At 42.5% G+C, this 25547-nt stretch overlaps 2 protein-coding genes and 1 long non-coding RNA gene across 3 annotated transcripts in view; 2 read left to right on the forward strand and 1 right to left on the reverse strand.

Annotated features, from left to right (window-relative positions):
- Positions 1-4460, forward strand: part of LOC109515659 (ubiquitin carboxyl-terminal hydrolase 2-like) — a 6612-nt gene extending 2152 nt beyond the window's left edge. Inside the window, exons 2-12 of the mRNA XM_019869616.1 lie at positions 983-1030; positions 1125-1251; positions 1754-1865; positions 1978-2088; positions 2869-2933; positions 3006-3109; positions 3197-3277; positions 3370-3448; positions 3622-3729; positions 3800-3920; positions 4055-4460. Coding sequence (XP_019725175.1) covers positions 983-1030; positions 1125-1251; positions 1754-1865; positions 1978-2088; positions 2869-2933; positions 3006-3109; positions 3197-3277; positions 3370-3448; positions 3622-3729; positions 3800-3920; positions 4055-4196 — 1098 coding nt within the window. The 3' untranslated portion in view covers positions 4197-4460. The remainder of the gene's footprint in view (positions 1-982; positions 1031-1124; positions 1252-1753; positions 1866-1977; positions 2089-2868; positions 2934-3005; positions 3110-3196; positions 3278-3369; positions 3449-3621; positions 3730-3799; positions 3921-4054) is intronic.
- A 1882-nt stretch (positions 4461-6342) lies between these two features.
- LOC109515609 (uncharacterized) lies at positions 6343-9124 on the reverse strand. Its single transcript, XR_002168225.1, has 4 exons — positions 8991-9124; positions 8522-8612; positions 7268-7642; positions 6343-6554 (listed from the first exon to the last, which is right to left on the reverse strand). It is a non-coding gene; the product is annotated as an uncharacterized LOC109515609 (long non-coding RNA).
- A 2206-nt stretch (positions 9125-11330) lies between these two features.
- On the forward strand, positions 11331-22400 carry tlcd3a (TLC domain containing 3A). The gene is made up of 5 exons (XM_019869640.1): positions 11331-11739; positions 14737-14823; positions 16410-16629; positions 19340-19435; positions 19907-22400. Exons 1-5 carry the CDS (start codon positions 11615-11617, stop codon positions 20189-20191), a joined length of 813 nt encoding a protein of 270 aa, XP_019725199.1. The 5' UTR covers positions 11331-11614; the 3' UTR covers positions 20192-22400.
- Positions 22401-25547: the final 3147 nt, after the last annotated feature.

The raw sequence follows: 25547 nt of genomic DNA on the forward strand, positions 1-25547 counted from the left end.
ACTGTATGAGGTAAGAATCAACAGCTTTTTATCACATTTACACAACACTTTATGAATACAAGTCATGAACAAATCTTAAATATGGCAGGGGATGTGTTTACTTTTTTAGTTTTGATTTTGAGCAGCAAATTTGGAGTTACATATTGGTGCTCACCAGGAATGCATAGGCAAAATTGCACAAATTTTCACTTGAAAGAATAGTGGCGACCTTGGGATTTTTTTCTGTTCAATTTTCAAACTGTGTAAATTTAATACACTTCATCTTCAGCATGTTTAGTGCCACTTTTGTAAGTAACCACGCCCCGTCCAGGCCACGCCCCCGTCCAGGCCACGCCCCTTCCTCTTTTTTCATCATTCGCCATTGCCGTGTATGATCTTTGCACTTGCTCACATGCTGTAGATGTAGATTCAGAATGACGCAGTTGTACATTAAGCTGTTTCACGTGCGTAATTTCTATTTATATGACACTTTATGGGTTTACATTGAATTTGAATTAGATATGGAGCGTTCTCAATGAGGCAGAGTTGACATGCTAAGCACGCAGGCGGACTACTTAAAAAAAAACTACTTTGTTCGCAAGTTTTCAAATGATAAATGAAGTGAGGGTTAGCGCTCTTATCTTAGCTCTTGCTAACCCGCTAAAGAGAGTTGCAAGAATTAATAATTAATCGACAAGTAATGGATTATCAAATTTATTGGTAATTATTTTTTAGAATCGACTGTGGATAGCTTTAGGTTTGAAATTTTTTTCCCGTTTATTTCAATGTAAAAGTAATATTTGAAAAATTCCACGTGATTTACGAGGATTAGTGGAAGTTAACTGAGAATTAAGGGTAATTTAAAAGCCAATATTGAATTTTGTAAATTCCCGGTTTATGCAGATACTTGCCATTACTGTTCAACTTTCACAGATTTTTTTTTTTTAACCTAGTCCTTGCTAAATAGCCATGACCTTCATGCCCTCTCTTTCCCTTGGAGCAGAAGCAGAGTCCACAAGGCCTGGTGGGACTGAAGAACCTGGGAAACACGGTAAATGTCCCGGCATGCACCTCCACAGTACACCCAACCCTCCAGAAAGAGTGTCATTTATCTCATGTTTGTTTTTCTATGTGCATGTTTGTAGTGTTTCATGAACTCCATCCTCCAGTGTTTGAGTAACACTCCCGAGTTGAGGGACTATTGCCTGAGAGAGGTCCATCGAACAGACCTGAACAACAACAGCAACAGGACCAATTCGGCCCTTGTTGAAGGTAACATGCTGCAGTTAGTTTCGGGCATTTTGTGAGCTCTTTGGGAGACCCACAGGGAATACAGCGAGGTCCCATGTCATTCACTCTATCCTATCATTAGAACACATTGCATTGTTTCACTGCATTTTCCGAGAGCGAGGTCAAATGTCATTCACCCTTGCCTATCGTAAGAAAACATCCCAATGTTATCAATGAATGTTAGCTAAGTAGGCCCTTGTTTCCTGTACAGCTAGGAAGATAAGATTCTCTGCGATACCTCGGTCTTATCTATATGCAGCATGCCATTATGTCAAGCAAGCATATATGATGTTTGTTGCATAAGGCCGTTGAGTCATTTTTAGGGCGTCCAAGTATAGTAGGTCAGCTCTAGTTTTTGTTCCTGTCTTTGAGATACAGGAGATTAGACAGCCTTTGATAGAAACTATTGAAAGTGTTTTTTGTTAGTCATTGAAGGCAAATAATGTCTTTTGTCAAGCTTTGCTCCCATTTTTTTCCCCCTTAGAGTTTGCCAAGCTGACTCAGAGCTTGTGGACATCGGTCAACAACGAGACATTCATCCCCTCCGATTTCCACAGCCAGGTGCAAATTTGCGCTCCCAAATTCGCCGGTTGCAAGTAAGTCACGTCCTCGGCGCAACTTTTTTGTTTTCTTTTTGTTTTTTCCCCTCGTTTTGCATCCTGCAGTCAACCGGCTGATCCCCGCCTGGCTGTTCTTTGTCTTGTGCAGTCAGCAAGACGCGCAGGAGTTTCTGCGTTTCCTGCTGGATGCGCTCCACAACGGGGTGAACCGAGCGATGGCATGCCCCAGGGCGTCCGTCGAGGACTTTGACCACCTCTCGTAAGTCTGCGCGTCTTGGACGTGGGTCACCTCTGCTCCCAATAAGTCACTCAATGACCGTAAAGCCAGAACAGAATTTTTACAACCGCTTTCTTGAATGTCAACCTTCTTAAAAATGACCTGCTTCTCCAGCATTTTTTTTTTTATGCGCTCACATAAACTCCCATGGGAATAGTCTATCCAGGACAGCACGCTGACCTAGAAATTGTTTTGTCTGTGGTTCCTGGTTGAAATCTCAGTTTAGAATTGCTCGTGTGAAATGTGCGGGTCCATCGGTTGAGTGCGTGAATCGTCGGTAATTGCAATTTTTACTTCAAAGGGTGTCGTTTTGTATTTCCATTTGAGGTCTTCAAGACCATTTCTGTGCCTTCCGCTCAGGCCAGATACAGATGAAACCAGTTTCTGCAATAAAAACATGACCTCATCGGCATTATCGAGGTTATCTACACGTTTGTTCACATGGTAATCAAAACAAAAGAAAATGAAAATTTCTTTCAAAACAAATAAAAACAAGAGTGTTATTAAAGAAATGAAAAGTAACTCAAAGTGTATCTTACATTTATAAAATTATCTTTCAAAAAATAAGTTGTAATAAAAACAAAAAAAGCTGCTCTGAAAACTGAGTTAAAAAAAAACGGGCAAAACTAAATAAAAACTGACTGATGACTAATGAACACTCATCGGGGAAAAGCAATCTTGTCAATTTTCAAAACAAAACTCCTTCTGTGCTTGATCGACGCCCTAGACTCCGAGTTGACGTCTCAATTTTTTTCTTCCCAGTGATGACGACAAAGCCAAACAAATGTGGAGTATGTATCTGCAGCGGGAAGACAGCAAAGTCGTTGGTGAGTGTTTGTTTGACGGCAGCTTTTGCAATTAGCTTATCCTTGACGTGGGGAAAACATTGTCTGTTGTAGATCTCTTTGCCGGCCAGCTGAAAAGCTCCCTGACCTGCACCGTATGCGGTTTCCGCTCCAACGTCTTTGAGCCCTTCTGGGACCTGTCCGTCCCAATCGCACCGGTCAGAACTGCAAAAAAAATGTTCAAATGGTCACGCACGGATAAGCTCCCCTGCGGTCGTGTTGTCTCACCTGCGTTGCGTCCGCAGATCGTCTCCGGCGAGGTGACTCTGAAAGATTGCCTGAGGGTCTTCACCAAGGAGGACGTGTTGGACGGAGACGAGAGGCCGGTAAGACCTCGGCGTATCATATTTTTTTTTTTTTTTTCTGTGGTTATGACGAATGGCTGGCCTCACTGCTTTGTTGTGTTTCTCCCGCGCAGACTTGCAACAGATGCAAAACCAGACAGAAATGCACCAAACGATTCAGCATTCAGAAGTTCCCTCAGATACTCGTGCTTCGTATCCTTAAAAGAAAGAAACTAAAACCCTTGCATCTTGGCGCTAAGGAAGTGCAATGTGAGAGTGAGTTGAGTAGCTTCATTTCAACAAAGGTTGCGCTTCGTCCCAATGAGGACCGTGTGTTACACGCTATACCCCGGCACGACCTCCTTGACTCGCAACCCCCCTTCCAGACCTGAAGCGTTTCTCCGAGTCCAACATCCGAGCCAGCAAGCTGTCCACGTACGTCAATTTCCCCCTCAAAGACCTGGACCTCCGGGAATTCGCCTCCGATGGCAGCGGTGCGTCCCACGGCCTCCCGCAGAACTTTCTGGCTACTCCTTGTGTTTGATCGTACGTGTCCCCCTGCAGAGCGCGCCACGTACAACCTTTACGCTGTCTCCAACCACTGGGGCAACACGCTGGGCGGCCATTACACGGCCTATTGCAAGAACGCAACCGTCGGCGAGTGGTACAGCTTCAACGACTTCAGGTTGGTCTTCGGACTTTTTTTTTTTTTTTTTTTTTTTTTTTGTGGCTTGTTCACGCAATCTCATCAGAATTGTGGCGTTGTAACCACAGTGGTCTGTTTTTGTTGTTGTTGTATTTGTGTGTGTCTGTGTGTAGGGTGAGCCACATGTCCTGTAGCCAGGTGCGCAGCAGCAACGCCTACATCCTCTTCTACGAGCTCTGCAAAAATCAAGACGTTTCACCTTTAGGCGCCCTCAGGTTACAACAACAAAGTAACCCAGTGAGACGTGAAGTTTAACCGCTGGATGTTGGCGCCATCTTGTGGCTCAGGCTGTGACAAACAGGTCATGGGATAAACTGGAATCCATGAACCATGACTGGGTTTTTTTTTTGGGGGTGTGCACTTTTTTTTTTCTATGCACTTTATAAACCTGGGTGACGTCACCATTTGGAGAGACAAAAAAAGGTGTCAAATTTGACTACTGTGTTGCAATTTATATACGAGGTAAGGTAAATTGCCAGTTCTTTGTAAAGCCATTAGGGAGCAACAAGAAAAGAAAAAAAAAACAGGTGCTGAATTTGTGTGCGTGTTTGTTTGTATTAACCATTAAACTTCATTACAAACTTACATGGTTTTGCTTTTCATTTGCTGAGAAGTACCGGTAGTTGCTTAAAGAATACATCATCTTAATTTTTGATAAAACATCCAAATCTTCACACAATTTTTGGGGCATTTTTTTGAAGGTAATATTGCAAGAAATTGATTTGACTTTCGTTCTAAAAATATTTTGTCCATTTTTTTCTTATCATCTACTGAATGTTTTTTGTCATTAAAAAAGTGCCAGTGATTAAATAGAAAAACAATGAAAAAATAAGACAGCGAAAAGTTGTCTTAGGAGGTTGCTTTCTTCTTTTGTTGTTTTTGAAATCAAATCGTCGTCGTAAGAATACTGGCACAGTTATACTTATTATCTTGTGTCTGCGTGTGTGTATATATATTTATATATAGTTGTGAATGACTGAGTGCGCCGAGAACAAGACAACAGGAACAAGCTGACACATACAGGTACGATTTGACATCGAAACACATATGAGATTGTGCAAGTGTAGCTCCTGCCGAAGATCTTGTAAATGGCCATGTTTTCGGCTCCAGTGCGCCTACAACAAGGAAACGGGAGTGTTGTCAACGCACTTAGGCTTGAACTAATTTCTGTGTTTCCATCCCAATAGGAAAACTCACCGAGACCGAGGAAGTGGGAGCAAGTCAACGCTCTCTGGTATGAACTTTTATGTATTCCTATTCCATATCGACACCATATGGCCTTTAGTGTTGCGAACAGCAGTTTCTTTTTATCACATAGCGACGTAAATTCAGTTGTGTTTACACACGGGGTAATGGCCTTAGTGACCATAAAATCCAGAAGGACTCGATGTGGCGTAAAGTCCATTGTAGACCCTGACACAGGTGGCTAAGGCCTGGAGCACTGACTGACACCTCTAGGTCTCTAGGAAAGTAGTTTGGCGCACAGGGAACGCAGAAATTGATTACTAAATTAATTTATTTTCCCAAGACTACCGGGTTTATCTGACAGCTAAAAATGTTTTAGTATGTATTCATGTTTTTACCAACACACAGCCATAAATGATGATCAGGGTAGTACTAATAATGCCACTTCAGTGAATAACTACTCCAGTCACTGAGGCTAGCGAGCGAGGTAGATAGTAGCGTGTTAGCGATTAGCCGGTTAACTGAGGAAAAAGGAATTCTTGAAGTAAATTTGGTGGAAGCTAAAATATATCGATCTGAATGTCAATTTATGAACGTGTTTTTAAAAACCATTTTTTCCCGACCAGGCTTATCAGTTCAAACACAGCCATATATAATGATAATCATATTTACCCTTGGTGAATAACTCACAAGGTGAGCTAATTAGCTGAGGAAAAATAGTCAAAACGGGGTGTAACTAATGATAATTTTCATAATCATGAATCTGTCGATAATTCTTTCTATTCGTGGGTAAAATTTTTTTTTAAATGTGCTTTTTTTGGGGGGAGGTTGGGGGGTAACCCGAAATTAGTCAAAGACAACATAATAGCACAGACATGTTGCGTCAAACTAGTATATTTGTTGAACATTGTTCAGCTTCAGTTTAAGGTACAATTTTGCTTTTCATTTTTGATACAGTGAGTCTCGCACTTTTGCCAACAACTGTCCCAAAGGTAAACATTTAGTTCTTGCAAACAGTGAGTTTAATATGGTTTCGATATGCGTGTTTATACTGCATACAGCATAACCATAGTGTGGTCACATCATGAAATGAAGCAGCTCTTTGTGTTCACAGGGAAGTTGTCACAGAACGTACACCTGGACTTTAACCTGCTAGCTTGGGTTCGCGATTAAGAATAGCAGACAAAATGTCATGCTCAATAATATGAGGCAAACACGATTTTCAGGAATATTTATTTACCAAAAACAAAACACCACGCATTCATGTATAATTAGCCCTTTCAATTTAAATCCAAGTGCACAGAAATGTCTCTTCACATATCCCGCCAAATAATTTATTTAAAAAATATATGATGCTGATTCATCATAGAAGCCGTCTTGCTTCTCACACTCTCCCAGTGTACTTGAGTACTCCAAAGATACCGCCACCTGAAAGGAGAACATCTTTTACGACATTGTGCCATTGTTACAACCACAATTGTTATCAATTTGGTCAATTTTAACAAGTAATGAGGAACATGTTCTACCTATTTAGCCTGCAAATCTGATCCGAGAAATGGATTTTGAAACTGGTTAAATGCTTAAATGCTGGCGACTAAACTACGTGGTCAAGATACGAGATCGATCCGGAGTGTCCCCTGCCAAATGGACGTGAATTTTGTGCCTTCAGACCAGCTCTGGAGATATCATTGGATTAGGCGATGGAGCATTGAGCCAGGGTTATCATGTACTGTAAAAGGCCACAGTATGAATCACTACAATACGGATGAGCCATTAAGACTTGGTTTGGATCAAAAATTTGGAAATCGGGACCATAAAACGGAATCTCAGACTAGTTCATGGATGTCAAGTGGACATACCGTAACGTGAACTTCTACGCTACCAGTACATCCTCAAGAGACCAAAATACAGGCACTGGGATATGTGTATTTACTTCAAAAGGTACATATTACTAAAGTAGGAGGTTGAAGTGCAAGATGGCTTCAGAGTGTCCCCTGCTGGTCTGAAGGTACCGTACACAATAAACTCGTGCCTGGGGACGTTCAGGATTTACCTTGGGTGAACCGAAAACGTCACAAATGTTAATGACTCCTGTGTCCTTGAGGAAACAAAGAAAGAGGTGCGGTTCAAACTAGACTCACCGATAGCGGCCACGCCGGCAATAGAACCAATTGTGATGCCTGCAATGGCGCCGTCTGAAAGCCCCTCAGACCCACCTCCACCACCACCTTGACCCCCAGTGATGGGAGTGGTCTCTTTTGCTGGGGTAGTTGGATTCGGTGATGGAGATGAGCCAGTTGCTACTGCGGTGGATGGCGCGGTACTGGTTGTCATGCCTGGATCAGGCGTGGCGGTTCCTGGATGGGGTGTAGTTGAACCTGGATTCGGCGTGGTCGAGCCTGGATGAGGTGTCGTTGCTGAAGTTGAGGAAGGAGCAAGTGTACCCGGGGCTGGAGTGGGTGTCACCTTAGTTGAACTTGGGGAAATTGTGGTTGTCTGCCCTCTGCACAGCACGGCTGTTAATGCAAAAAGAAGGTTGAGCGTACACACGCCCCTTAAGCGTCACTCACAACTCGCCATAAGATTTTGATACTCGGTTTGGTAGCTCACAGCCAAAACGCAAGGTCGCAGTGAACCTGGAGCAAAGTATGGGTGGAGTGTATGTATAACACGGGAGATCAGTGCAAATCCAGTGAGTGTGGCGTAAGTGTGAATTATGATGTTTTTATTTCACGCGAGGAACATAGATCATGACGCATCTATCAATGGAAGTGTGCCTGTGTCCCACACTGAGTCTATTTGTTGATAAAATTAAGTTCAATGTTAAGGGCGAAATGACTGATTTCCATCAACATCACACGCAGCAGACCAGAGAGGTACTTCTCCCTTCGGGCTTGGATAAATACAAGGGTGGAGTACTTGTGTATGACTCCTGTGGCACCCCACTCCCACCCCATGAGTTCCGTGTGCTTGCAAAGCACCTGCAGACAAAAGGAGTATGGGCCCCATATGCGCTGTATGCAGTGTTTATTTATTTTTGCATGTCTGCAACCTTCTACGATAATGAAAATACCCAATTGTCAGGTGGAATTTGAATGAGGGAGGCATTAATCTCACACACGCCCTGGACCACACTCACTGCAGGTAATGATAATCGGTTTAATCTTTCACTAGTACTGTGCTCTGAACAAGGACGATCCCGTTTTGACAAACACTCTTAATATTTATAACATGATAACCTTTGGCTTTTTATGACGCGGCTTGAGGAAACTGCTACCAACTTTTCCCTTTTTTTTTTTGTAACATAGTATCAAACAACTATCGGAAATTTCTGGGATCTGAAGATCCGGCAATTTTCTTGAGATTTATAAAAATGGGTTTTTGTATCTTCGTACCTGTACCAAGGAGGCATAGGGTCAGGGCAAGAAGATCTAATTTCATCTTGTTCACAGTTAATGTTTCAGGAAAAGTAAACCAAGGAGAAGTCTGAAAAAAAAGAGTGTTCACCAACAACAAAGGACATGATTAATCTGGGCAAAAACAAGCATGTTCTAGGCTGGATTTCTGACTTTGGTGTTTGAAAAATCTCAGATTTACTCCTCAACATGCTCGATAATGTAATACCAAAACAACCACTATCCAGGTAACCCTGTAAATTTATCAATCTACTGTAGAAACCCAAAACCTTAAAATGATCGTTAATATCTATTCTCACACTCTTTGATACAGTATTTTCATTTGCGGATTTTACAAAATTATCAACCCCCAACCCTTCTAATGTCGAACCGAAGTTATAGCAAATTGCAGGCCCCCCCCCCACCAAAAAAAAAAAAAAAAAACATCCCCAATGGAAGCTTAACTCACCTTGGACTCTTGGAGTTGACACCAGGATGTCCGTGGTTGCGAGGCTCTTTTTATCTATCCACTGCCACCATCCAGGATCCTCCCTTCTTCATTCGCTGTTACGTCTCTCGTACACACGCGCACACCCACCCACCCACACACACACACGCACACACACACACTCACACACACATTGCAAATACATTGTCCACCACAAGTGCTATATCTGGATTTTTATGGCTTCCTCATCAGTGCTAGTGCGCAACATGGCTTGAAAACGTCATTTATTGCCTGTCGCTTTGGTGATTCATTATTTTAAAAAAAAGAAGTCAATGAAATCAATGTTATCATTTCAGCACATCAGTAAACTTTTTTCAACCCCAAACAAGAAAACTTGAAGTCATGTAAGCGATGCCGATGGGAATCGCTGATGTAACGATATTGAGCCACATTTCATGATAATAACCCAACACAGTGCTATATTAGCTTAACAATGCAAAATATTGCGCGGTTGATATTTTGTGCTATCCAATACCGTGAAATACCCCCCAGTTGTGACGATGGGGTATCTTTAAAGCTGACATTTTATAGCGATTTGATCCTGGTGTATAGACACCACATCGTAAGAGTTCATGTGAAGTATTGCAATGTTGATACTTTGTAATACTCACGACTATGCCATGGCCTTATTTGGTGAGACATGACTTCTGTAACGCTGACATTGTTTTGATGTGAGGGTCTGGATACTATTTGATAAGAGTTTACAATGCAAAATTTCACAATGACTGTCTTTTGTAATGATAGACAAAATACCGTATCATCCTGTGGGCCACAAAATGGCCCCCGGGCCACAACTTTGAGACCCGTGTAAAGTCATCAAAGATAGATCACACGGAGTTTTCCTTTCAAGTAATGCTGATAAACGTACAGATAAGTTGAACTTTATTATGTAGGATTGACCTCCTGCCCCATCAACTATAAAAATGCTGTAAAATTCTTTTCGGATGAAATGAAACTGACTGTGCACTCGGTGGACGCTTCATTAGGTACCCCTTCACAAGCTCATCGATCCAGTGAAAATCGAAAACTGTCACACTTAAAAATAATAACGTTCATTTTGAGGTGGTAATCGAACACAAGCATCGATGATGCAATAAAAACGGCAATAAGGAAATGCAATTTATTCAGGTATCTCTGTTGAGGAGGAAGTTGCAACTGAAGGACGGCAATAATAGCGACGGTGGGAGTTAAAACGATGCACTATGCTGCCAACTTTGATCAATTTTTAACCAAGCTGTCAAAATTGTTATTATATAGCCGTGAAAGTGCTCGATTTCCTCGACTTTTTGGTTCTCACTTGGTTGTGTTTCGATCATTCTGAACATTTTTCACATTTCGGGTTGATTTTGTTTTGGTTATTTAAAGCATGCATGTGAAATCTGCTTTCAGTGTTGATTGTTGCCATTATTTTTTGGGTTTCCATTATTTAATAAAAAGAAATCTTTGCTTATCCATTGTTTTGTTTTTTTCAGGAGCAACTTCGTCCCAATGTGGAGCTGGCAGACAGACGTCCATCCACCAAAGATTGCATCTCAGAGGAAATATGGAGAGGGATGAGAGCCAGCACTAAAATCAAGTAAAGTGAAATGAGAAAGACGACTAAATCGTACGGGCATATTGATGTGTGTTACTCGCTAACAAATCAACTGTTGGCTTTTAGAAAACTGACATTGTTTGTTTACAATCAAACTTAGCTTTAGCAAACATGAGTGATATATTTACACCCTAAGCACCCCAATTCAGGGGGACCCTCATGATTCATTACGAGGGCCCAGATCTTTCCAGATCCCTATACTGGTCGTTGGAAACTTCAGAAATCTTCTAACAGCTTCACACAACATGTGTAACAGGAGGGAATAAAACTCTGCAACCTCTGTATGCAAAAATCTCTTTCTACGCCCATCCATCCATTTAATTATTTTTCTTTTATGTATAGCACTTCGTTCCGGTTGCCGTCGTTAAATTGCTCAAGAAATTACCAGAAATAAAGTTGAGTTGAGTTGCGTGGGGAAGGCTATTATCGGGTTTTCAAACGTCAAGATTGTCTTTTTGCTTTCGGTGCTTTGGGCGCTCTCTAGCGGGCGATTGTGAGAACGCCATTTCAGCCACATTTTAATTAATCCACCTTTAAAACCACAGATGCGATGTCAAGTACAGCATTGCATTATTTGTGGTTCAAATAGACCCCCCGAAAAACGAACCCCCAAACCACTGGAAATCGCCCTCAAACCGGAAACCTTTACTTTTATTCTGAAAATTAATTTTTATTTCGACAGTCCTTGGGAAGAAGCGTGATGTACTTCCGTCAGTTAGCTTCACAGTAGCGGTGGTGCTGGTGGTTGTGGTGCTGGTGCTGCTGCTGCTGAGAACCAAGTAGGAGAACACCTCGTCCCCGATGGTCTTAGACTGATCCCTGCCAAAACCCGGCACCAGCACCCGCTCGGGCCACACGACAGAATGCCCCGGCGACGTGTGATGTGAAGAGTCGACGAAGCAAGAAGGCTTAGTCAAGTCGGGACTTTTTTTTTTTTTTTTTTTTTTAATAAAGCGGCGACCTTCCCTAAAAATAAAAATTAAAAAGGCTCATGATGTTGCAAGTGTTAGCTTGTGGCGCCGTAGTTTTTCCCGGCTTGTTTTTCGCCTTCAGGAAGATCCTGCCCCGAGTTTTCAAGCATTGGAGCGATGCCGACGTGGTGCTCGTTAGCGAAAGGTAACGGGGGGGAAAAGGGAACAGCAAGCGTTTATTAGGTCGCCAAGTGTGGAGTGTTTTCTCGCTTCATTCATTGCGAGGCTTGTGGTTGTTGTCGCTGTCCAACGAGTGTTCGCAGCTAGCTTGATTCTGCTCCATTGTTTTGGGGTTAAACGGCGCCGTTATTTAATGCTGGCTTTTAAGTCTGTTCATGCGTGACAGTTAGCATAAAAAAAAGTTATTTATGTGACGGTGTCTCTGCATACGTCAAAGACTTCAAAGAGGTTAAATAGACAAGCGTTAGAAATCTGTGGCCCGTGGGCCATATGTGGCCCCCTATGTAATTTCGATACAATGTAACTCCAGGTTAACTGTTCCACCAGAAGTGGATGGTAATAAGAATAATTCTTTTAATAAGTGCACTTGGGGGGAAGGGGGGGGTTATTTATTAAATGTGGAGTCATACTTTTTGATGAGTACTCTTTGTAACAATTTTTTAAAAGTTTTGTCATTTTTTTTCCAACTACTGTTATTGTATTCATGTTCTTGAAACATTTAGGAGACTTGAATAAAACTGCCCCCAGTATGTTGAGTGCCCATTGTGAAAAACTTTCAAAGTAACCTTCCTGTTTTTTCATTGGTTCAAGTGACCAGTTTGAAAATGTAGGGGAAAAAATACATATTTTTTAAAAATTATTACACTTATTTTTCTGTTGTTGTTATTACTATACATTTTCTTTGAATTTAGCCAACATAGAGTTAACATTGTGTTAGACGTTTTGATAAATACCGGTAATCATAGATAGGTTCATGATGGCCCATGAACATTGTTTGCAAGTAATAAAAACATAAACAGAAGGGTTCAAGTCGCAATAAAAGTATGAAATGTTTTTGAACTGGTTTAATGTGATTCCGGATATATGCAATCAAACAGGAGCTTGTCACGATCAGTCCTTTAAAGAATAATCGTCGAATGACAGGCCCTCATATTGCACACTAGTGCACTTGAGTGCTCATTGGTTCACTGTCACCCTGCTTTAATCCTCTTCCGAGCCTAGCCTGGGCTGACTGCTGCTGAGTTAGCTGTGCCCTCCTCCTCCCTGAATAATGCCTCCCTATTTCCACTAATGCTCATCTGACGGGAAAACGCTCTCTTGCCGAGCGTTGGCGCCGCGAGCCATGTCACACTGCTTGTTTTCTCAGTCGAGAAACGTTGCCCCTCGCAAGCCCCACGCTGAACACATCACGTGCTGTGCTGCAACTTGCGGTTGGATTGGACTGATAAAGGTTTCCCCGGAGTCTTGATAAATGTTAACCTTAACAACCTTGTCTTGGACACATCATGTGCTTTGCGACAAATCCGACTGATGGCCCCAACATTTTGACAACTTTACAGACTGGACAAGCCAGAGGTGGTTCTTGTGTAATCCTGCTAACAAACAAGCAAACAAAAACATGGTCTCCTTGGCCTATGTAGTAAACATTTCCAGCAGACCGCAGGTGTTCACATTTCTGAGTCTCGGTCTGAAATTATTCATTGAATTACTCAAATAATGTGATTTCAAGTAAAAGTCCATCCAAAGTCTCTGCCTGAAAGATCACAGGGGTCACTATTCCCATACGGTCTAATGTTGTAGCAATACGATGCTGCAATGGCACCAAGGGAGAAAAAAATAGAGTCCATAACAAAATCAGGCTAACTAATGAACCACAAGGGTGTGTTCCCGATTGCCAACACAATCACGGCTTGTTAAAAATTCCCACACAAGGGCTCAAGAATAGACCCAGATGCCGGTACACTTTTAATCACTTTATTGAACTTTTTTTTTTTTAAATAAACAAGTAATAAGCATATTCATACATGAGCGTCTTCAGCTACAATTGATGGCCAGCACTCAACACACAGACAGGTGACCAGGAAGCCAACTGCTAACTTAAGCTCAACAGCCAATTAAACACGGTCACATTCATGGACACCCACGTCACTCACCAGCCTTGGCGATTAATTTAATTTATGTAGGTGGCTGGCCAAATAAATCACCGGGCCGTAACCCAATAGAGCATGCATTTCATTTTCTGAAGAGGAGAGTGAAGCGACAAACCCCCCAAAACAATCAAGAAATGAAAGAGGCCGCAGTAAAGGCCTGGAAAAGCATTTCAACCCAAGAATGCAACGGTCCACTCCACTGTACTCCCATTTACTGTTTGCTTGGCTGCATTGGCCACGTCAAAACGGCGGTAACGTAGCTCGCCGCTGTCAGACATCGCGAGTGTGATGGCACGTGAAAGAGCAAGCGGCCTGCCGTGCACAAACACGCCGCGAGTGATCGCCTAGCCGAGGTTTGCGTGGCAGGAAAGAGCGAATTGCCCGACGAGGCCACGAGGAATTCTTCCCCCTTTTCCTGTTCCCCTCAACTCTCCCTCTTTCTGGTCATGCCGGCGGCCTTTCAGGAGCAGCAGGAAGAGGAGGCTGGTGGGAAGAGGGTGGGGGGGGGTTATTGGCGGACACACAATAAGTGGACTGTGCAAAAAAATAAACTGGGTCTTGTGACACTCCTGGAAATGTCTGTGGCGATAGGCGTTGAGGGTTAAACTTATCCAAATGCATGTTAAGTTTAGGTCGAGTTATTGTGTCGACGGGTTAATCTCGCCCCAGATCAGGCTTGGGGTTTCGTAGTCGGCCCATCACGTGGCCACCTTGGCCGCCATCCAACACAGTTTTAACGGGAGGTGATGGCAGGTTCACCTCGCCGCCGCGCGACAAAACTCGTTCATTGTTTCAGCATCTCGCCATCAAGCCCACAATGACTCATGAATGCAGAATTTTGTTGTTAAAAGAGCACCAAGACTTTTAAGTGCCATGTTGGTTTTTCCGGTCCCCCATGAACCTTTGTTGGGAAAACTAACCATATGGTTTGGAACGTCGAAAATCACCTCAGCTTGGCTGCTGAGACTCTAAAGACTGTTTGGGTTGTTTTTATCATTTCATTGTTTTTTTTTTTTTGGTCCGGTCCTCAGATTGGTGTCTTCCATCCATGCCGTCATGGCAACCACAGCAGGAGTCGTCGTCGTGATGTCGTGCAGGGCAAACGTCATCGATGGCAGGTTCGTTGTTGAGTTGACCGTCCCTTGTCGTGAAACAGCTAGCTGTCTGTAATGCGACGCCTGTCACATGAATACGATTGGAGGCCGCTCTCTCTGTGTCTGTACTGGGATGTGCTAGCATGGCAGTCGTCGCGAAGTTGCAAATATTGCACTTTCAGATTAAGGGGACGGACCTCCAAATGTTCCAAGAAAAAAAAAAAAATATTTATATATATGTATCGAGTATAAGCAATACAGTTTATACAGTCAAATTTGCCATTGTGATGTATGCTCACATTTACATAATTAGATGCCTTCTTGGTACCTTTTCTCAACTTGTTGTTGCCGTTCAAGGCTGGAAGTCGGTGTTTCTCTAGCCTCCTTGTGGATTTTTTTTTTTTTTTTTTTTAAGAAAGTGTGAATGTAAAATAATGCTAGTCTTGTTAATCCTACTGAGTCAGCGGCCAGACCCGGGCAGTCCCAGTTTCAGGCTTCTAATCCCCACAGGGGCCCTCCCTCTCTCCTCCCCCTCCCCTGTGGGCTTAATTCCTTCACAACGCTGCTCAGTTCTGCTGTCCTGTGACGTGCACAAGGCCGGCCGGGGGGGTGGTTATCAGACACATGCTCTGCAGTTAGACCCATGAATACGCTTAATACCCTATCACAATCTGTCGCTGCCTCCGGCCTTTGGCGTAAGACTTTACTCCACATCACAGTGACCTCCAGAAAAAAAAAATACACAAATAGACCAAAAGGATGATTGTAAATAGCACAGGAGATGCATTTAGCTCGAAGAAATTGGTTACAGCACTTTCAGGCTAAGTTTAGAACAGTAAAACCTTGTGAAGACGCGATCGTGATCAGTTTACTGTCAAGCTCCGTCGTTCAGGTCCTGGACCCCAACGGAACGGTGCCCAAAATAAGTGCAGAATTGGTGTCCTATTTTGGCACCCTGAACATTTTAGCAAAATTTTGAGCCAAACTGTACCGCTCAGTCCGTGATAGTTTGTAGTTTCTTGCCGTCAACTATGCGATGTTGCGCTATCTCCATGCTAACACAGCGGTATTGTTCCACGAGATGCAACTTTGGCATGGAAAGAGAAGGTCGGAACGCTCAGAAAGTGATTCGACTTGATAGTTTTGAAGATGCAGAGGCGAATCAAATAGACGGAAACGCGTCAGACGGCGACAGTCTTTTCTAAACCGTGTTGTTTGTTGTGCCTGACTGCGCTCGTAATCTCCACCCAATGACCTTAAGAGCTAAAGAACCATGGCAGAGGTCAGAGGGTGGTAGACCGGCTCGCCCCCTGCGCGTTTACTCCCCTCTGTCCACGTAATTAACCGTCGCCATAATCAGCGCTCATTAGGTCATCTGAGCTGTTTATTATTCTGCACTTACGTAAGGTTGCCTTTAAAGCCGTGGCAAGGGCACAAATGTGCACACTCGAACGCACCAATGAAATGTCAAGTTAGCGGCCAAGCGGCACACAACGTTTGCTCGCGATTAAAGTCGCAGACACCGCGATTGACCTTAATGATGACAAGTGCTACCGAGTGTCATTCGATGGCAAATTTGTATTTGATGCCCTCCGCCTCCCTCCTTTCAGGCACTGGCTGGCCACCCACTTTGTCATCTGGTTCGGCGTGCCCTACATGACGTATGACCTCCTGGCCATGTACCTCAGCCACTACCACCGCTTCCGCGTCAGCGGGCACGAGGAGTACAAGCGCCACTCGCTGGGAACGGTGAACGCTTTCGTCCGTCGGGAGTTCCTGCTGGTGCTGCATCACATCGCCCTGCTCACCATCCTGCTGCCCGTCACGTTGGTGAGGAAGGCGTCCCGAGTTGTTACTAAGAAAAAGGCTGGTCACGGGCATCATTCAACATTCTGGCTTTTTTTTTTTTCGTGGAAAACACCATTGGGCGAATGTTGCGCCAGCAGAAATGGACGTGTCCCCCCCAGAACAAGTTTGAAAACAAGAAATGACCCGCAACAGTCGACTCCTCTAATTATTGATGACGTTCTTTCAGATAACAAAAGCGCCAGCCTACAATTGTACATCCCCCGAGATAGATGCATAAAGAATGGACAAGAACTCGATCATCGAGAGGAGAAGCGATGCCATTCAAGGCTCTGAACGCGGTTCACGCCAGAGAATCAAAGCTCAGGAAAAAACACTTGATTGAGACAATTGAATGAGCATTGACTCATTTTCGCGGAGGGAAGCTTCAAGCCGATGGAAGCGCGGCTGTTTGCTTGACTGCGAAACAATAGCGGATCACATTACGCTACATAATTTACTCGCAGCTGCAGTCCTACTTTTCTCTTAGCCCGTCTGCCTGTTTTCCAATTCAAACCGGTCAAACTTGATACAGCTTCATTTGAAAAGTAAAGTCAGTGGCTGAAAAAACAAATTATGAATTATCTGTATGAAAATTAAACGGGTTTCTTCCTTAATTGGTTATGGAAATTTTTAAGTGAGCAGGCTTGTTGGTCACACTGGGGACACAGTTTTTGTTGAGTTTGGTCTAACTAATTTTCGGGTGCAGAATCCTAAACTCATATCATTTTTTTTCTCTGTTGCGTCAAGTTTTTGAGCTATCAAAAATATGAAATAAATGTCTATGTATGTAAATAAGACACTAAAACGGAATACTTTGAAAAGTTGAAATTAATTCCTACTATACTAGCTTTGTGTTTTCAGATATCGAAAGTACTGACCTATTGGGAGCCGCACGCACCTCTCACCGCACTGTGTCAACTGTGAGTGCACAAACAAGTTGCCAATGAGTCCAATCACAATTGGCTCTTCTTACTATGGTCTTACTACAGCTAATCAGTGGAATTTAGTAGCTTATCTGCAACTGCATTTTTGGAATGAGCATGCCACTTATAATTTTAATCAGCAGGAAAATCTTAACTCAATAGAATTCTTTTTTTCAAATTGTTCCCCGGTGTAATCAATCGCGTTTTACCTTTTTTTACACAGAACTTTGTTGGAATAAAAAAAAAAAAAAAAAACGGGGCAGTAACTACTGGCTTCAACACAACAGGGTGGAAGAACTGAGTATTAGATCCTCCTGCAAAGCTACCCAAACACGCAGAAATGTTATGGCTTTGATGCTACTTCTCACGGCGAAGACCAGCCGGGTCGTCCTCCCACCCAATCCAAGGACATAAAATAAAAAAGAAACTCCGTCTTTTACAGGCAATGTAAAAGAAGCGAAACAAACTACATCATATGCAATGAAAGAAATGGTTTAATAACGTCAACAACCTTCAAAAATCGTCAAAATATGCCTTGCCCAGAAAAGGTCATTACAGAATTTTCCAAGCCAAAATGGGGGGTCTCGCTGGGTTATTTTGGGTTCCCTTTACTTCATTCAAGCGACGAAGGATTTAACAATCATACCCCGGATACCCATAAAAGGAGACAGATATTAAAATAGGTGTGTGCTTCGGTATCCCTTTGTGAAAGGATTAAGCATGTCACGCATCTTACTGGCACGCAGGTTAACAAGCGTGGTGGGAAACCAAATGGACAGATGGCAAGCATCACTCCGCAAATATCTTTTTCGCCAAGACCGCAGGCAAACTAGCTCATAATTAAGGGTGGCGCGTGCTTTTTACCGGTCTTCACAATAGTTGGACTGCTTATGACTGGTGGGGGTGATGGCGGAAATGGGATGAGGTAGTCCAGCCAGGTAGCTGCGGTGTTAAGTTCCCGGCAGTCTTTTCACGGGCAGATGACAAAGTAAGCTCATCCTTTATTCATTATTAGCGAGCTAGCTAGCTTACCAAACGAGAGCTTTTGTCCCGCGTCTCCGGACGGTGTCTCTAACCACACTGGTCAATATTTGAAAAGCCTTGTTCAACTTGGGTATTGTCTAATGTTTGAGCCCTTTTTCAGGTCTTTCATGAAGTCTTTCCCAACCTTGAATGAGCCGAGGTACTTATTTTGCAAGAGAAAATCTCTCGCAGGCACAAAAAGTACATGTGGAGAGGGGTCAAACACACTTGATTTCAACCCACTTTTGAAAGTATCCCTTTACATCTGTTCTCACACTATTGCCAGGTGAGTTTGCTTCAAACAGCAAAAACAAGACAAGCCCGCGCGTTTGTTACCTGTACTTAGAAGCAGCCTGCCTTGCATCAAAGCAAGATTGGCTTCTCACAATAGTTCCCGGTATGAGGTCTTGGATGTCGTCCTAATGGCCCAAGAAAGGTTATAAACCCGCGGATGTACAACCGTCGTTACAAACTGAGCAGTCTTAATGGAGCCGAGATATATTCGCCAGGATGTTAAACGGTTCAATCGAACAGACTCCCAGAATCGGAACGGAGAGATTTATTTGCAGCAGTGTTGCGTCGTTGAAAGGCTCAATCCAGAATCAACCATCCGTCATGTAGTCAATCTCTAACTCTTACCTTCCATTCCAAAGTTTGTCCTTGGATGCCAGCTGTGTTTATTTTCCACCAAGCTTGTATTTGTTTTCCCCACCCCCCTCACCTTGACTTTTCTTTCCATTCCCCAGTTCTTCCGCAAGGACCAGGGTGATTTCTTCATCGGCTGCTTGTTTCTAACCGAGCTCAGCACGCCCTTCGTCTCTCTGGGCAAGATACTAATTCAGGTGAGGCCGGCTTTATCTTCTCACAGACGACAAGTTGGAGAATGTGGACAGTGCATTTTGAATGGTTTGCTGTCGTTTATGAGCAAAACTTAAAGCAAGCGTAAATATGTTGCTTTGATCACACAATTGGTTGGCGTTTTCTGCCACTCATTTCCAGCATGGTTAAATGTTCTAAGCATGTTGTAGAAGGAGCCATGAGCCATGGTGTTTCCACAACTATCGTCTTGAGTCTCAGTAGGCCGGAGAACTCAGGCCAAGTAAGGCAGACTGACGGCATGATCTTTGCTGACACCTACTGTTCATTTCTTTCACTGCTCTGAACATGTGAAAACACAAAATGTGACCATGTGAGGTTTTCAGCAAATAGTTTGGAATGAGTTGTGAATAGTGACCCGCGAATATCAGCGGGAATACTGTCCTATTTTGAAGTGGGCGGTGAAAAAAAACTGAATCGCCTGTCTCATCCACCAGCTGGGTCTCCAGGATGGTTGGCTGCACAAGTACAACGGCGGCATGGTGCTCCTCACCTTCTTCACATGCCGCATCGCCCTCTTCCCCTACATGTACTGGGCTTACGGCCGCCACTACGGCATCCCGCTCTACGCCGTGCCCTTCCACCTGTCGCTCGCCGCTAACCTGGGCAACTTCTGCATCCTGGCGCCGCAGGTCTACTGGTTCGTCCTACTGTGCCGAAAGGGCTACCGCCTGTACCAGCGCAGTCGGCGGCCGCCCGCGCCGCCTGTTAAGGACCAGTGATCACTGGTTGTCTAAGACGCGCCCTAACATAACTACTGTACTTCTCATAATCCGACCTCCCGCCATTGTACTGTAGTCCAGGAGGACCGCTGGTGTCTACCCCACCCCAACCACTGCACAATTTCACCCTACCAGTTTGGAATTTGATGCTAACAGCGGACCTCTCCCAAGAAACTACTACTGATTTTTGGCATTTTGAGCCTGGTCCGGCTGTGGATCTTGCCGAGCGTTCACACCAACAGGAAGTGTAGAAAACGCGTGGTGGACACAATCATTCTCATTTTGCTGTGAAGGTCTTTGAGGGTGCGAGCAAGTGGCCGCTACTACAGGTATTTATTTGTGTTTTGTATTTTAGTGGTGGTTCTGAGTCACTCATTTGATCAATATGCGTATCAATCGTTGGTTTTATTTTCAATTGGCTTTCCAAAAATGAAAAAGTGACTCATTAGTTTTTTATTCTGACTCAATAAATAAAAATAAACTGTTACAGATTTTTCAGATAGGCTTGGATCAAAAATGCAAACCTGAATAGAAAATGAATAAAATATATATAACACAAGATAAGCGGCGTAGGAAATTAATGGCTGCAAGATATTTTAGCTTGTTCCAACGCCCCAATCATTCAACTGATGCACAGAAGCAGTTCCTGTATTATTATGCAATAGTTGAAAAAAAACAATGAAAATATTCTCAATTCGCATTTTCCTCCTCTAAAAAATACATAATGCTATATTACTGGTGGATCGCGGTCTTGTTCCGAACAGATTGTGGCGGCTACCAAAGTAATGCAAGCTAACGTAATTTGTAAATTTCATTGCCATCAAACAGTCTTGGAGCCCGATTTTGATATGTGATCTGAGCCTGAAACTCAATGATGAAAAATCTGTAATTTTTATTATTTTATTTTTCAAATTTAAAACACAAAATATACACAGTTTAATCGCACAGAAAAGAGGTTCTCTGAACAGTGCTTAGGCAGGCAGTATTAACCGGAGATGATGACGTGCGAGCATCCAGCGTACGGTATTAGCTCTGTATGCTAGGCACCTCCGTCGTCCATAGATTGTTACATGAAGGATAGTCGAATTTTAACGTGAATGATCCACTGGAAAGATAGATAAGTTTTCACTCTACAGTCAGCCGGTGCCTCAAGAGACGAGCAATAAGGTGAGCTAGCGTTAGCCGGTTAGCGCAAGTGACCGGCGAGATTTTGAGGGCTTTATACACTTTCAGGTTTTTAGAGATTTACATCATCGCAAATATATCTTAACATATAAACTACTTGACACAAAAGGAATCTTATTATTCTCAATCATTAGCCCCTTTTACCGCGCCTCTACAATTCTGCGTTTTCCCGCCTTTCCACCCCCATCCAAGATGCTCTTCTGGAACTAGACGGTGATGAAATTGACTCTGCAATGTTCCACCTTCAAGGTACAATCGGAGCCATAAGAGAGCAATATCCTACTGGGTTGTGCAAAGGCAGATTGTGTTCAAGAAGCTAGTAGCTACTGCTAACCATCGTAGATTAGAACTTTGACTTTCATAAGAATGCTGCACTGTTTATTTGTAACATGACCAAGACACTCAGTCTGTTGTGTACTGTAAAGCTTTATAGATGACAAATTGACTCAGAATACGTTAGCGTGCTTTGTATTTCACTTAATTCCCCCGGAAAACTGGAATCTATGCAAAAAGATGGCCACGCTGCATGTTTACAAGACCGACGTCACGTTAAATTGGTTTTAAGTCCTGCCCCGGTGTGTGTAGTTTAGTGGTTTATTTGTTGACATATTTCCACTCCTCTTACCACATTGCATTCCAGGTGAAAGATTTGAAATTGTTCTTAATGGAATCTTGTTTGCGCTCGCTAAGAAGATGGTTCAAGTAGCCATAGCCTTATTAACCATAATATATGTATTTGTTTTAGTTTTAAATATTGCTGAAAAACATTTTTGCTTTGTACTTTTTTGTCGGTATTTAAAGCACGTGGAAAAGCAGAGTTGGATTAGTCAAATAAGTGGTGCTAACATGAAAATGTAGATGAAATCGCAAATGAGGCAAATTTTTTCCCTTCCCCCTGTGTGACGATAATGGTGCACAACAGTTTGACATTTTTATTTAACACATCAGGCCCTTTGGATTAATATTCCGAGTAGCTGTGCTCGGTGGGTATTACATTTCTATACTATGCACGTTTTTAATGTTACCTGGAACCCTTGTTCTAGTTTTTGTCCATCCTTTGACGGCATCGTTCTCATTGTAATAGTATTTCTTGATCTGTCGTTGTTTAGAGCATCATTTGCGGTTCACTTTTTTGTTGTACTGTCTGGATTTACACTGCAGGTCCCATTGCAAACTTCCAATTTAATGCTTAAACGCAATGTTTTTTTTGTTTTTTTTTTTCACAGTGGCTATGGTTATGTTGGCGGAAAACACACACACACACACACACACACACACACACACACAAAACATGCGCAGATGCCCAAATTATCTTGTAAATAAGTTCACAAATATCTAAACATCAACAATTAACAATAGTACATCCATCATGAGAATATTAAATGTTAACATGGCGTGACCGTGGTTGGCACTTCACCCCATTTTATTTAATTTAGGGTAACCCCCACATCACTCCATTGGCCGCCATTGCGATTATTTTGCATATTTTAATGATGGACATGACCTTAATGTAGCACATAGAATTTTCTATGCTTTTGCTTTGCTTCAGATTTACAGCTGCACTTTTTAGTGAGTATTGGATGATAAAATAAGCCACAAATAAGCTAATTCGTGAATGCTGGACCACAAATATGCTGAGTTTCAATGCACAGGTGTATAAAACACAGAATCACAATATTTTACAGTTAATACACAAACACACACACACACACACACTTGAGACCGAACAAAATGGTAAACTTTCATACACTTGTACCCCCCTGCAGCGTAAATCCAGCCTTGAGTTAAGATTGTCCGATTGATTCAACACAGCACGTGCAGATATTTGTATGAATTAGTCTAATCACTGACTTTAAATCAACAATTTGAATTGTGAAAGGCCTGCAAACTTCATTGTTTCATTTTGATCGTCTTAAGTTGATCCTATCTGCTCAGGGTTTGATGACGATTATTAGGAAGACGATGGTGTGTATCATGCCACTATGACACAATGGCAACACAGATTCTAAACTATCATCACACGATCTATCTTCTACTTCTTCCTAATATCTTTCTACTGGTTGGCAAACCAAAGACTGTCAGGCACTTTAGTTCATCCTAGCACGTGAGTAATGTGGAGAACATTGTCATATTTATAACAGTTGTAGTTTTTGTGTGTAATATCAGTAAACCATCTCTTCAAAAGGCTGCTAAACACACATAAATGTTATTCTTCCCAAATTTAAGTGACTTTTTTTTCCAGATTCTTCCAATAATAGTTTGTGTATGTGTTATTTACGTAAAAATTACCAGAAAAAAAGGATGTCATTGGCTTTAGGGCAGCTACAGCACTATAATGGGGATGGCAACGCTAGGTGTTAGCATTAGCATGTTGTGAAAATGCTAGCTAATTACACATCACCTTTAGCTGATACAAGACTAGCCTAGCCTTGTCAGCTATCGACTAATGCTAACACCCTGATTCTGGGGATTTTAATTGTCAAGCCCTTTTGGTTCTCAATTATCGCCCCCAGCACACGTTCTCGCGTCGCAGTCGTCTCCGAGCTAAAATGTTTGTATTGCTGCCCATGTGAGCTAGCGAGGACCAGATAGACATATGGAGATGCTGCCACATGCTAACGCTCAAATCAAATAGGAGAGAGTACTCGGTTGTTGATTCTGTGGCCGAAAAAAGTTTTTTTCATTTTTTTTTCTTTCTGCTAATTTACCAACTGAGGTAACCGTTCTGCTCATGTGTAGCATCTATTTTGAAGGTGAAAATAATCAAAGCACTTTTATTGAACTTGAACTCCCACATCTGAGGAGAACAAATCATCTATTTCAGTTTCACACACTTTGATAATGCAGCGATGTGACCCTTTTTTTTTTCCTGATGTGAATGCAGATTTTGTCTTGACAGACATGCACAACTATTTGAGCTGAGATGTGATGCTAGGGTGATTTTAATCAATGGACAGCGAACCAAATTTGGTTTCCGGTGCCTTGTGAAAAAGAAAATTTAGTAGGCGGCGTTTACAGGTTGTGGCTCATTTATCATCACCAGCATATCACGGAAGACCCATGAAGTTGGTAATCATTTTGAAACATTTCAAAAACATATGTATCATTATCATTTGATTTTATTTGTATTTACCGCTTGAGCATCAATACAACTGATTCCGGTTAATTTATGCAACTTTCAAGTTAAAATTACCTTTTGATGCATCTAGTGTTTATTTTAAATGATGGAACTGATACATTCATACGCAATATGTCAAAGGCTTACATTTGGTTGCTGTGCTCCTGATGGTGGTTTAGACTATTTTCAGCTTTCTCAGATTTGGCTCATGTCTCCCATACGCCTTTGCGGTTGGTCAGTCAATGCACCGAGGCACAATCTTTTTATCACTTCCTGCCCCCACCCCTTGCTTTATTCTTGATAGTGTCGTAATATTTTCATGGGTAAAGAGCAGACTTTGATGGCTTGGGCCTTGTTTTGTAGCTTGATATTTTTGGGGACTGGATTGTTTATGACAAAATATGAAGAAGACAAAAACCGATGTGAGAAAGTTTCAACTTGGGCACCCCTTTAAAAAAAAAATCAATAAACTTGATTTGATAGTCTTTTGACCTTGTGTGTCTGTGTCATTTGTAACTCAAACATCAATCCAGAAATCCCCAAAATGCAAAAAAAAAGATATATTTAAGGATGTCCAGCTTTTGAAGTGAATTTACATTTTCTGCTTACAAGTTTTGTTTTGTTTGCACTGTCCCATAAATTGTAGTTTGACATCCCTGCCACTCAGAGGCGCTGTTGATTCAAAGTGAAGCTGTTGAGTAGTCATCCCTCATAGCAGAATCAGAAATGCTGGACACACGTCTCGTTATTTGGTACACATCACATTATGTCTTTGCACAACGAATGATTTTTTTTTTCCCCTGTTCCCACTTTGTAAAACAAAATCCAGGAATGCACCTGAACTTCAGTGGAGATGGTGAGTAATCGTTAATCATGGTGAGCAGGAAGAAAATTGGGGAAAATGTTCCCATTTTTCACCTTTTGTAAGTATAACTACTAAAGTCCAAATACTTTTGTCCATCAAGTATCTTATCACTGGTTGCCAAGGGAGGCCACAAACAAATAATTCAAGCCCCTCCTAACTATTCCTTTCCCCCCCCTCTCCCCCCCTTT

The sequence above is a fragment of the Hippocampus comes genome, unplaced genomic scaffold (genome assembly GCF_001891065.2).
Source record: "Hippocampus comes isolate QL1 unplaced genomic scaffold, H_comes_QL1_v1.1 scaffold109, whole genome shotgun sequence".
NCBI classification, from domain to species: Eukaryota; Metazoa; Chordata; class Actinopteri; order Syngnathiformes; family Syngnathidae; genus Hippocampus; species Hippocampus comes.

Bases quoted from the DNA above. Each gene is read 5' to 3' on its own strand.
- tlcd3a (XM_019869640.1), top strand. From the start codon at position 11,615: ATGATGTTGCAAGTGTTAGCTTGTGGCGCCGTAGTTTTTCCCGGCTTG. The intron at 16,630-19,339 runs GTGAGGAAGGCG...TCCATTCCCCAG, and splicing joins TCCTGCTGCCCGTCACGTTG to TTCTTCCGCAAGGACCAGGG. The intron at 19,436-19,906 runs GTGAGGCCGGCT...CTCATCCACCAG, and splicing joins TGGGCAAGATACTAATTCAG to CTGGGTCTCCAGGATGGTTG.